We start from the raw sequence: 13,219 nt of genomic DNA, 5'->3' as shown, positions 1-13,219 counted from the left end.
TGATGGATTTCCTGCATCCAAAACAAAGTGATATGCCGATAATATGAAACGCTTAACCTCACTGAACTAAACTGGGCATTTATCTGTACGCATTGAATGTGCTTTAAAAAAAACAACACCGCTTCTGGGGTGATATAGTTGCCATGAATCCTAAATGTAGGTACATTTCAATAGGAGAGATTGAGACACCTTTAAATACTCAGCATGCATTGCTTAGTCCGATCGAGGAGGTCACCGCCCTTTCATTTGCAACATCCATTTCACAAACCCTCTTATCTCCATCCTATTCCAAATCTGATCAAGGACCAGAGAGGGATGAAACTACAATTGAGCTGGGAGTTAGATGTCGTGTAAACCTCAACACATGCCTATAGCCAGCCAATGAGCTTTGCAATGCAAGTAAATGGATTTTCCCCCCCAATTTTTCCCTTAAAATCTCACCAAAGCCTTTTGTTGTTATCGCCTGATGTACACCTGTGCACCTCTGTTACATTTTCATTCAAACCTTCTCTTCCCCCCTTGACAGTTAATTGTCAAGTCTGATGATAGGCTTTCACGGACGCAGACAGCCATGGCTGGAGACATTGATAGATGAGGTTGAGTCCTTGCTAACGCCGCCATATACAAATGTATTCCAAATCAAGTCGTCCCTCCCTCCCAAACATAAATTGGAAATGCTGTCCTTGGCAACAACTAGCATTACGTTTTGCTTTGAACTTTAAAGGACTATTCCAATCTTTGCTGAAACATACCGGTGGTTCCCAATCTTGACTTTGTTTGATTATTTTGTTTTGCAGGCACTTTGAAACCAGGGTTGTATTCATTTGGACACTCTGTAGTAAAAACTTAAGCATTTCTTATTTTCCAAGTTCAGGTCGTCCCGCCCTGTTTGAGTCAGTTTTCTTCTGTTTGGTGCATAATGAATATGACCCATATCTCTCCCCCAGTAATGGTACCATTAATTGAGAGCTTGTTCTTATTACCACAGCCCTGTTATGTCTGATTGCTTGCTGAACATCTGGTTACAGTAGGTACAGTCATCTCGGTAACCTAACATATGTCTCTCTCCACATGTGTATGTTTGCTGCATCCATTCACATAAGTTAGCGCAAAATCGATCCCCCACACTGGCACACGTTAGAGCGAAATCAATCCCCTCCACTGGCACATGTTGACAGATCCTAATTCCATGTTTAATAATCCACTCAGGTTGATTCATTCTGGGGCTGCTGTTAGTCTGTATAATACCCATCATTTGAATAATCACAGGGTATCTGGCTATGTGGAAATATGGTCCACCGCTGAGAGAGACTCTACACCGCAAAAGGCACCGTATTCCTGTTATGCCTAGTGCTAAATACTCTATGGGCCCTGGTCCAAAATTGTGCTCTGTATAAGGATAGGGGATTCAGCCATAGAGTTGTACTTCCTACGTTCACCCACAATAAATCTAGCTTAGGGCATGTATTAGGCTTATTGAAATGTATACTGCCATACCTCCATTTCCCGTTATGACGCTCATTTTTTACATTTTTTCTTTTATTCCACCTTTATTTAACCAGGTAGGCCAGTTGAGAACAAGTTCTCATTTACAACTGCGACCTGGCCAAGATAAAGCAAAGCAGTGCGACACAAACAACACAGAGTTACACATGGAATAAACAAACGTACAGTCAATAACACAATAGAAGAATCTATAAATAGTGTGTGCAAATGTAGTAAGATTAGGGAGGTAAGGCAATAAATAGGCCATAGTGGCATAATAATTACATTTACATTTACATTTAAGTCATTTAGCAGACGCTCTTATCCAGAGCGACTTACAAAATGGTGCATTCACCTTATGATATCCAGTGGAACAACCACTTTACAATAGTGCATCTAAATCTTTTAAGGGGGGGGACAAATTACAATTTAGCAATTAAACACTGGAATGATACAGTAGATGTGCAGAAGATGAATGTGCAAGTAGAGATACTGGGGTGCAAAGGAGAAGAAAAAAAAACAATATGGGGATGAGGTAATTGCGTGGGCTATTTACAGATGGGCTGTGTACAGATGCAATGATCGGTAAGATTCTCTGACAGCTGATGCTTAAAGTTAGTGAGGGAGATATAAGACTCCAGCTTCAGTGATTTTTGCAGTTCATTCCAGTCATTAGCAGCAGAGAACTGGAAGGAAAGGCGGCCAAATCAGGAGTTGTCTTTGGGGATGACCAGTGAAATATACCTGCTGGAGCACGTGCTACGGGTGGCTGCTGCTATGGTGACCAGTGAGCTGAGATAATGCGGAGCTATACCTAGCAAAGACCTATAGATGACCTAGAGCCAGTGGGTTTGGCAACGAATATGAAGCAAGGGCCAGCCAACGAGAGCAAACAGGTCGCAGTGGTGGGTAGTATATAGGGCTTTGGTGACAAAACGGATGGCACTGTGATAGACTATATCCAGTTTGCTGAGTAGAATGTTGGAGGCTATTTTGTAAATGACATCCCTGCAGTCAAGGATCGGTGGGATAGTCAGTTTTGCGAGGGTATGTTTGGCAGCATGAGTGAAGGATGTTTTGTTGTGAAATAGGAAGTCGATTCTAGATTTAATTTTGGATTGGAGATGCTTAATGTGAGTCTGGAAGGAGAGTTTACAGTCTAACCAGACACCCAGGTATTTGTAGTTGTCCACATATTCTAAGTCAGAACCGTCCAGAGTAGTGATGCTAGACGGCGAGCGGGTGCTGGCAGTTAGTTTTACTTGCATTTAAGAGCAGTTGGAGGCCACGGAAAGAGTATTGAATGGCATTAAAGCGCGTCTGGAAGTTTGTTAACACAGCGTCCAAAGAAGGGCCAGAAGTATACAGAATGGTGTCGTCTGCGTAGAGGTGGATCAGAGAATCACCAGCAGCAAGAGCGACATCATTGATGTATACAGAGAAAAGAGTCGGCCCGAGAATTTAACCCTGTGGCACCCCCATAGAGACTGCCAGAGGTCCGGACAACAGGCCCTCCGATTTGACACACTGAACTCTATCAGAGAATTCTAATGCATGGCCTGTGTTACCAAGCAAAGCATTTCTCCTACACAAGCCTCTACGGTTTGGCTTTATAAAGAGCAGGAAGGAGAGCCCATTTTGGAGGAGTGCTGAGCAGTGCGGTGTTACCTTGTAGGCCTTCATGATGTCCACAGTGTCCACGGCTGTCTGCTCCAGCACCCCCTGGTTCTGCAGTAGCGTCCGCACCGTCTCTTCCATCCTGCACATGCACGCACAGAGGGGGAAGAAGAAGGGGGAGATTGGTTTAGAGCCAGCAACACAAGAGAGGACGGTGGGTTTTGGATCGTACCCCAGTCCCTTCCCACTACAGTATGTGGTACACCACATGATGTGGTGCTGAATGGGTACATATGGTGCTGGGGAGGTTCAGAAGGGCATCCACTGAGGCAGAGCATTGACTGACTGCCTCTGCCTCAGTGCCTCTTTGGGACTTGTGATACGGTTGTGCCTCGATTTCTGTGCCAAATAAGGATTTCTCTCAATGCAAACCAGAGACTTTTACCCCACAGCCTACATCAATATTCTACTCCTCACCCCTGATTCCCATATGAATCACTACAATGGCATTACCTTTTGCTCTACGTTCTCCCTGGCCTACACCAGGTAAAAAACACATTCAGTGAGAGTTGAAACTTTAGAGAGATTGTCTAGGATAGGGCTCCCTCCGTTGACCCGGCTGAAAATAGGCCTACAAGTCAGAGTACAAAGAGATGGAGCGATGAAACCACTGTGACATTTCAGGAGAGGAATACCATTGTGGAGCAGGGAGAGAAGGCCAGACTTTGATAAACGAAGACGAATTCCAAATCATCACACGGACAAAGCCAGGGACAGAGCCAGGGTCACAGCCAGGGTCACAGCCAGGGACCTAGCCAGGGACCTACTGTAGCCAGGTACATAACCATGGATGGACAGATGGGTGTGTCATAAGATCACTATCTTAGGAACGGCATTTCAACATTTCATAGGCAAAGAGACAGCAAAAGGACAGAACTTGATGTTGCAGTAAACAGCATTAGGCAACCTACTTGTGTCTCACTGAATTCCCTGTCAGTGTCAGTCACCTTTAAGTGGTAGTTGTGATAGTTGACACTGTTAATTGTTCAGGCTTAACACACTCTGGAGAAGACAACTCAGCCACGTTTGTTTTGTTTGTTGTTTTGTTCTTACATCTGAGCTCAGTGCCTGTTTTCCCATCGCGGTTTTCACAGTTGAACTGTTGCACGACGGCAAAGCAACGGGTTTAGCGAAGGCAATGCTGTGCTCTGCCATCGTGGTAGCCACACAATCTGGCAGGCTGAGTTGAAAGCCAGAGAAAAGCTGGCTATAATCAGGCCTAGCTAGCTGACTGACTGAGAGGCTGAGTGAGTGGTCAGGTCTATGGCAGATTGCTGTAGCCCGCCACTTAGGACACTGTCCTTCATTGTTGTGGTCAGGGATAGTGGGTGTGGGACTGGGACATTGTAGTCAGGCCACGTCAAGGACTTTATGACTGAATGACATGCTAAATCAGATTAGTATGGTATTGGAAGTAACCAACATGGGGTAACTGACTCATTCAGAGTTTATTTACTTAACATTAGCTGGGAAACAAATATGGCTGAGCTGAAATACAGTGGGATTCAGTCAACCTCTTCACAAACGTACCGGTGTGTCTACAGTATGACCAGGGTCATGAGTTTTTCCTGGTCAGATCATGTCGCAAGGAATAACTCCTGACCCTTACTTTGATTCACTAGATGAATGGGAGAGCAAAGGCATTATTTACCCAATATTTACATTGATAAATGTTTTATAAAGGTTATAAAAATAAAATAAAATCCTGCTTCATCAAAACAACTTTATTTCACTATTTCATTCCCTCCAAATCTTTTCTTCCCTAAAAAAAAAAACGTATTCAAATCAAATTCTCCACATTCTCTGCCACATTACCAGACAGACAGAACGTGACTGTGTAGAGAGGTAGTGGTCTGACCCCGGTGACCTCCACATGGCTAAGTGACAGGATGATGGGGGCCTTTGATGTTCCTCTCCTCTGGCTGGCCTGTGTTGTGGATGAGGACTAGGGGCTGTAGGCCGGAGGTCTGGTGGCTGCGGCTAGCCAGCACCTGAAAGGGTCTCTTTGTGTGTTTTTAATAGGGGCTGATTCAGGGCAAATCACGAGAGCACATGGTGTGCCTCAAAGTCCCAACAAGCAATGCTGGACACGCCCAGGCCCATTCTGAATCTACAGCCTGACCATGAGAGATGGGCAGAACAATTCCCCTGCAGCACACACGCACTTACACACGCGCACACACAAGGCTTCCAGTGCCAACTGAGGGGAATGACTTCAACATGCATTGGATTCCCCAGACTGTTTGGTCACAGGGTCCTGTATGTGCACCATATAAGCAGAGAGAGAGCAGAGGGGGATAAAGGGACTATGGATATGGATGGAAGCCACTGCAGAGAGGTGACAAAGTCTGACTTCATAATACATGCTGAGCTACAAAGTACCTGACGCCATACCGGGACTGTCAGAATGCTATTCTATGAATCAGGAATGTCCAGGACTAGTTGTAATGCTCTGCTGAACAGCTTATTCTAATAGTTAGTTAAACATTTAACCAATAGCTACCCAGAATATCTGTACACTGTATCTTTTAACTCATCACATACGCTGCTGCTACTATCTGTCACTTTATTCCTACCTGTATATGTACAGTACATATCTACCTCACTTACCTCGTACCCCTGCACATCAACTCGGTACTGGTACCCTGTGAATATAGCCATGTTATCGTTATTCGTGTATTTATTCCTCCTGTTGGACTATTATTTTCTAGTATTTCTCTTTTTTTCTCTCTACATTGTTGGGAAGGGCCCGTAAGGAAGCATTTCACTGTTAGTCTACACCTGTTGTTTACGAAGCACGTGCCAAATCCAATTTGATTCGATTTAATGCCATGACATGTTTGTAATGCCATGACAAGTCATAACGCTATGACAAGTCGTAACGCTGTGACACGTCGTAACGCTGTGACACGTCGTAACGCTGTGACACGTCGTAACGCTGTGACAAGTCGTAAGGCAGCAACATTGTCATTCAAAAGCTACATATGAGAGGAAGCCAAAGAAATCTTTCTCAGGTGTTTTTTCAGCTACTAGCCTACAATTTACATATGACACATCTCATCCCTCAGCACCATACATGACTAAGAGAGATGAGCTACACACACAGTGACCTGAACATAACATTTAGTTCTATTGTCCTCTCGAAAGGCGGGTTCAAGTTTAGCTCCCATTAATTCTAACCACATTTCTCCCTCCGATTCATCTGGGAGAGCATCCCAAATAGGACTGTCTTGGACAATTACCCCTGATAATCACATTTTGATGGTGTTCTGATTAGGAATTATAGTGTTTTCTGATGCTATTTAGAAGTATAATTTGCGAGGACAGGGGAGGGAGATCCACGATGTTGTTTTGAGTGCATAATGCTTTTAAAAATAGTTTTATGGTTTATATGTAATCAAATAGAGTGAGAAGGGTTTAAAAGATCCTGAGTGTTTACTTCATTTATCTCTTATAACAAACTTGGATTAAGATCCTAACTGTGATCCATTGACAATTTCAAAACATCCTCAAGTGGCACATGCGCTGTATATTAAGTGTGAATATGATATCACTTCGATTCAATCTACATAGGCCAGAGTCTATGATTTTTTTCTCCCTAACAACTTCAGCCATTAACTTTGTCTATGATACTAAACGCATTAACATTGCCATTTAAAATCTGTTGGAAATGTCCTATTTTTGTGTGAAACACTTCAATCTTTTCGCTATCAACTCTACTTGATGTCATCCCAACCCACTAGAGCTGATAAAAAAAGCTGTGAAAGATAGCTTTGATTCTACACAAAAAAACATAAATCTGTGTCCAAACAGATTTAACTTAATATGGTTACAATCTCAGTGGTTGTACATGACCTTCTACTGAGGACCTCGCTGGAGAAAAGGAGGGAGGAAGGGAAGGATGGAGGGATGGATTAAAGAAAGCAAAGTCTGACTCATTTGACCCCGACTGCACCAGCTGAATTTCAAACACGTCGGCAACAGCCAGGAAGTACAATTAAGTCTCCAATCAATCTCCAGCCCCAGGTATAAGTAACACACGCGCGCACGCACACACGCACGCCCCCCCCCCCCCTTCCACATCACTTCAAGTAAATCCAATGGGTGAAGGAAGCCAGATGTCTGAATGAGCTGAATGAGGTGTGTTTGACAAGTCATCAGAACATGCAAACCATTGATGGACCAAACTGGCCTGTTAGAGGTAGAACACCCTGTGTGGCGGTCTCCCCTGCGTCCTGTGTCTCACATTACTCATGTCTCAGCCACTTTCAGATGGCCCGAACATTGACACACAGATTTGCAGCTTCCTGCCATTAAAGCCATGAAAATGTTCACCACCGTCCAGACTTCAAATGGGACACCATTTTTATCACCCGTCAAAAAAAACTATCAAGCGCTATTCCAGTTGTAGAACGGATACTAGTGAAATTAAATGAGTTCTCAGAGGTACCTCTAACAATGCTCATGCACAACCAAGGATTTAGCAAAAGAATGACACACACACACACACACACACACACATAGATCACATACAGATCACTCACACTGATCACTCACACTGATCAGATTGCCTCAGTCCGACTTACCCCATGTTGCTGAATTTGTGTCCGTTGGGGTTCTTACAAACATCCTTTCTCCTAATCAATGCCACAAACACCGTGCACACTTCCCTAAGCTCCATGGGGACAAGCAGAAGGACCAACCAGCCAGCCTGCTCTCAGCACTCAGTGTCACCGGATGACCCAGACACAGATCAAAATGTGGGTCCGCTAAAATAGGCCAGTCAACAATCATACAAGCCTGAGTGCTTTTCCCATCGAACAGACACTGCCAGCATGTTTGGTTGGTCGTTCGTTAGCTGGTCGCTGGTTTGGAATCATGAACCACACACAACCCGCAGGCCAGTCTGAACCAGTCTCTCTTTCTATTAGGTGGGTTATTATCCAATCCCTATGCTGTCCCAGTCAGGACCATGGTCTGGTAAGGGAAGGGAGGGAGAAGTAAAGGGGGAGGGAAACCCTTTCCCATATGTCCCATGTTAAGCCTGAGCCAGAGGAGGACAGCCCCTGCTGTGTCGACACTAGGCTGCGGCTAGGCTACGACCAGGGATCAGGTCTGTGGCCACAGGGGGGAAGCCAGGATAGGGATCACTCAGCCTGGGATGAGTGTGAGGGATGGATGGGTGGAGGGGTGGTGGATGGATGGACAGCAGACATGTGGAGCTTTATTAGCTGCCAGGGATTAGGGAGGCTGAGTTGAAACCAGCACTTTCTATTGCTATGTAAGTCACTGCTGTGTCGTCATGTCAATACTGTGCACAAGCAATAATCCCACAAATTGACAGACAGGCAGACAGACAAAGACAAACGGACGTATTTCTCAGGACACATATTACCATGATAGAGAAAGAGTGAGACCGTTGGATTGATCTATCTGACTACTGCAGTCTCTGGGCTCATTGGGAAAAGCCCTGGTCCAAACTCTCACTCCATCAACACAGTCTTCCCTGTGGCTCAGTTGGTAGAGCATGGTGTGTGCAACGCCAGGGTTGTGGGTTCAATTCCCACGGGGGGGCCAGTACAATAAAAAAAAAGAAAAAAAAAGAAAGAAATGAAATGTATGTATTCAATACTGTAAGTTGCTCTGGATATGAGCGTCTGCCAAATGACTAAAATGTAAAAATGTAAAATGTAACATGGTATTAGGAGCTGAGCTTCCCCAAACACTCCATTAACCAGGTTTGACAAAGGCACAATTTGAAAAGTCTTGAGCCCCCCCCACCCCCCCCAAAAAAGAGTAGGGAACAATCATCAGGTTGTGGCTGGATTGGGGTCATGAGGGGTCACCATGACTTGATGGATAAATATTATTATCACCTTATCTTCACCTGGCAGCAGCAGCTGGAAAACTCACCCAAACTATCCGACTCAGCATTGCAAAGTAAAATTTTTCTGGTTGAACACTCTTTTTCTCATTTCCACTAAATCTCCTCCACCTCTATAAATGCATGTAATTGCCCGGCAGGCCGATAGATTAAGCTAAGCCACTTCTTTATCCTCTTTCAAACTTTGGTGTTGTGTTTTTTCGACCAGAATGGGTCATTGTAGTGGAGACTCTCCTGGCCTCTATCCTCTCCTCCTACCTTAGAGGGCACTGAGCGACCTGGACCCCTAATAAAGCCCTCACCTCTGCACTCGTTCTCTGACCAAGCGATCCATATCCAGTTTTGTTTAAAGCGGAAAAGGGGGGGGGGGATCGTTCCCCCTTTAGCACAGGGGAAGCATTACAAATTCCTTAAATCCTACGACCACTGGCTCTTTCAAGTCACCTTTGACCCCTGACAATGAGACATGCATGACGGGGAGGCAGGGGGACACCAAAGGGATGAGTGAGACAGTCAGAGGCCAGGCAGGCCAAGGCAGTCATGTCACTGTTTTACAGCCTCCCATTCTTCTGAGAGAGATAACAACAACCTCCAGGATGCTTCCACCATTTTCATTTCATTTGAGTGAAGTACCGTGTCACATAGGGTACAAGTCTCACAAACATGTGACCAAAAAGTCACTGCATGGACATATGGATAAGACTCGAGTTAATTCCTCTTGAAAACACAATTCTCTCTTTTCCCTCCTTTAGTTGAGGTTGGAGTTCGAGCAAATCCATTAAGTTTTTTCCACGTGTACATCTCTGGCCATAGGAAGCAGTTAGCAGTGAGCTGGGAGCCAAGGGGCTCCCAGCAGAGGCCTCTAGCCCCCTGAGGCTCCCGGAGGATCTGCGGTAGGGTTATGTGTGTGTGTGTGTGTGCGTGACTGCGTATGTGCGTGTGAAGGGTAGCATGTGTGGCCCACATGCAGCACAGAACATCACTGACGGGCCCCAGAGGAGACACTTAGGGAGGATGACAGGATGAATCGTATTACTTCACAGCACAGCCAGGAGTACAGCTGTCCCGCAACTGCGTCACTTTGGCCAGGTTTTGGAGCGGACACCATGTTAACGCCTTTATTCTCGACATTTTGACGAGGTAACAACAGGAGAGCGCCTCTGAAAATCCCCTATGAAATGACCCGCTGTAAACAATCAAAACAGAGCAGCGAATTTAACCAATGTTTTTATTGATCAGCATTCGGGATAATGTTATCCAAGTCGGTACTGTGGACATCTTGATAGGTTTTGAAAAGGATCCAAAATAAACAGGACAAAGCGGAAGCGTCCATTAACACTTTAGCAATGGCTATAGAGGAGAAAGAAACCTCACTGGCTCAACCCTCGAAATAAATGACTTTAGTAGCGGCTATTAAGGCACAAGTGTCTCTATGCATTGACCATGCGTATCAGTCTACGTGCCTGATCATGTAATAACAGGTGTTCATATTACGCCATAGACAGCTCCTGTGTGTCGCCTGCCTGCCTGCCTGCCTGCCTGCCTGCCTGCCTGCCTGCCTGCCTGCCTGCCTGCCTGCCTGCCTGCCTGCCTGCCTGCCTGCCTGTGTGACTGCCACAGACGAGTGCCACCGCCACCAGATCCATACAACTTCCATAAGGTGACTGCATATTCCATGACACTGTGCCACAGGCAGTCTGCTGGTCTGCATCCTACCCAGCGGCAGCCCTTTGAACAGCGGCAAGACAGGAAAGCCTTGATCATGTGTGAACGAACAGATGCCCTACTTTCACACAGGCTTGTAATCTGACCTCGTTTAGTACGCCTGTAAAATATCATCATAACCAACATGGTTAATCCGTAGCGGAAGTGAATTAGTGTGTGTGTATGTCTGTGTGCGTGTGTGTCTGTGTGCGTGTGTGTGCGTGTGTGTGTGTGTGCGTGTGTGTGTGTGTGTGTGTGTGTGTGTGTGTGTGTGTGTGTGTGTGTGTGCGCGTGTCAGTGACTTAAGAGTGCAGATCAAAGTAGAGTGTGTGTATCAGGTCTTGGTTACAGATTACACAGTGCTAATAAGTATATTTTTATAAACAGTGATCTCCCCTCCAACTAACGACTCTGTCACCACTATACAGTAATGATAGACAGACTGTTTCATCTGAATAACCTCTCCAAGTTGATCAGCCTCTGAAATTAAATTACATTTCAAAACTTCCCCTAATCCCCGTAAATAAACTCAATCATTCCAATTCCCTGACTACATTGGAACTCCTGTAACTCGGTTAATTGCGGCACAAGGGAGGGTGGGGACGGAGAAATATAAAATCAGCAACAAACAAACCCTCTAATAATGTGGGTGGTTTAAATATAGAACTGACACATATTATCAGTCTAACCATCTCCAATCCATCGCTAATGTGTCCACTGTGAGTGGAACAGCAAAGTCTGATGGCTGTGAGTGGAACTGCAAAGTCTGATGGCTGTGAGTGGAACAGCAAAGTCTGATGGCTGTGAGTGGAACAGCAAAGTCTGATGGCTGTGAGTGGAACTGCAAAGTCTGATGGCTGTGAGAGGAACAGCAAAGTCTGATGGCTGTGAGTGGAACAGCAAAGTCTGATGGCTGTGAGTGGAACAGCAAAGTCTGATGGCTGTGAGTGGAACAGCAAAGTCTGATGGCTGTGAGTGGAACAGCAAAGTCTGATGGCTGTGAGTGGAACAGCAAAGTCTGATGGCTGTGAGTGGAACAGCAAAGTCTGATGGCTGTGAGTGGAACTGCAAAGTTTGATGGCTGTGAGTAGAACATCAAAGTAGCTTCAAAGAATATCAAATGAGACATTTTTTTCCTCAAGACACCACCAGATGTGCAGGGTGTGGACCAGTGCCACAAATCAACTCTGCAGCTGCTCAGACCGAGGGGCCCTGTTTGAAATGCTTCAAATGAAACACTTTGGGGCTGGTATTGGGTGTTTGATTAGCCTAAAAGGGCATTGATCTCTGAACATGAGTGCACACAGACGCAATCACCGAGCTCACTGGGAATCAGGGGAATGTGTGTGTTAGCTAGCTAGCTGTGGACGGGTGATAACTCGTTGGAACAGCTGTGGGCCAGAACGTGCTAACACGCTAACGAGGTAAGCACATGACCATGGTCTTCCCCTCTCTCAGACCGTGGTAATAGTGGGGGCCAGCTTCAGCAGTCTGAAACCAAGCATGACTCTCCAAACAACACGTCTGGACTTGAACGTCCATCCACTCATTCCTGCCTGTTTGCGTCATCCTACTCCACAGAGTTGTAAATCTAGACCAAGAGTCATCATCTGCTGTTGTTATTAATACTCACAAGCCTGTAGTCCATATGTCTCCCATATCCTGACAAGGAACACAACTTGTGGAGACAAAACTGATTGAAAGTCAAGAAGGAGAGCATAGGTCAGTGTCTTGGAGTTAGGCCATTGATTAGCCAGCATATTATTACAGGTGGCCATGACCTTATACACAAATCATAGGCTTTAGTATGCAGGTTTAAGAGTTCTCCAGTATGCTACCGAGTATTCCAGAGTACAGTAGACAAGTGTTGAAGACAAATAGAGACAGTGAGAAGCAGAGCGAGCCTGGATCTTTCATTACCTGAAAACTGTTTCTCTCATCTTCAGGCCAAACCCTAAGTGGAAGCCTTTGATGGGGGGCCCCAGTGGCCCCCGGGTCCCCCGGTCTCTGCCTGTCCACAGGACATCCTGTCTGACTGTAGGGAGGAGGGAGGGGTGGAGGAGGGCTAGACAGCTGAGGGTGATGTGACTCAGGCTCTCCTTAAAATCCAGTCCAGTCTGGTCAACTTCTAGTAAAGTCCATACGGCCACCTTCTTTCACCTCCATCTTCCGCTACTTGTCTATGTAACTCTGCTCCTGTCCTACTAACTGGTCAAACTTCAGCCCTCGAGAAGTTGAGAGGGCTCCTGTTAGTTGGTCTCCCGTTGTCCTCTGTCCTCTCTCTACAGTGTCTGGACCCTGTGTGTGTAAATAGCCTACAGGGTGGGCTGTGTGGGCTCTAAGTCTTCTACTAATCCTTGAGTTTTAATGACGACCAATCTGGAAGCTAGCTCCCTGAGGGCTGACCCAAGTCTGGGGCCGACCATGTGACCTTCCTGCTGGGGTCTCCTCCTCTTTAATGCTCAGCTG

General features: G+C 45.7%; 1 protein-coding gene across 7 annotated transcripts in view; it reads right to left on the bottom strand.

Annotated features, from left to right (window-relative positions):
• The window catches only part of LOC106574435 (nck-associated protein 5), a 165,823-nt gene that overhangs the window by 52,410 nt on the left and 100,194 nt on the right, over nt 1-13,219 (bottom strand). For 6 of the 7 annotated variants that reach the window (XM_045697634.1, XM_045697633.1, XM_014150324.2 and 3 more), the window contains one exon: nt 3,154-3,244. In XM_045697634.1, coding sequence (XP_045553590.1) covers nt 3,154-3,244 — 91 coding nt within the window. Of the gene's footprint in view, nt 1-3,153; nt 3,245-12,670; nt 13,185-13,219 lie in introns of those variants that run through there. The other variant, XM_014150328.2, reaches the window with a different exon arrangement.

Source organism: Salmo salar, chromosome ssa16 (assembly GCF_905237065.1).
Source record: "Salmo salar chromosome ssa16, Ssal_v3.1, whole genome shotgun sequence".
NCBI classification, from domain to species: Eukaryota; Metazoa; Chordata; class Actinopteri; order Salmoniformes; family Salmonidae; genus Salmo; species Salmo salar.
Note: the sequence above shows the minus strand (reverse complement) of the source record. Positions and strands in the feature narration are given on the sequence as shown.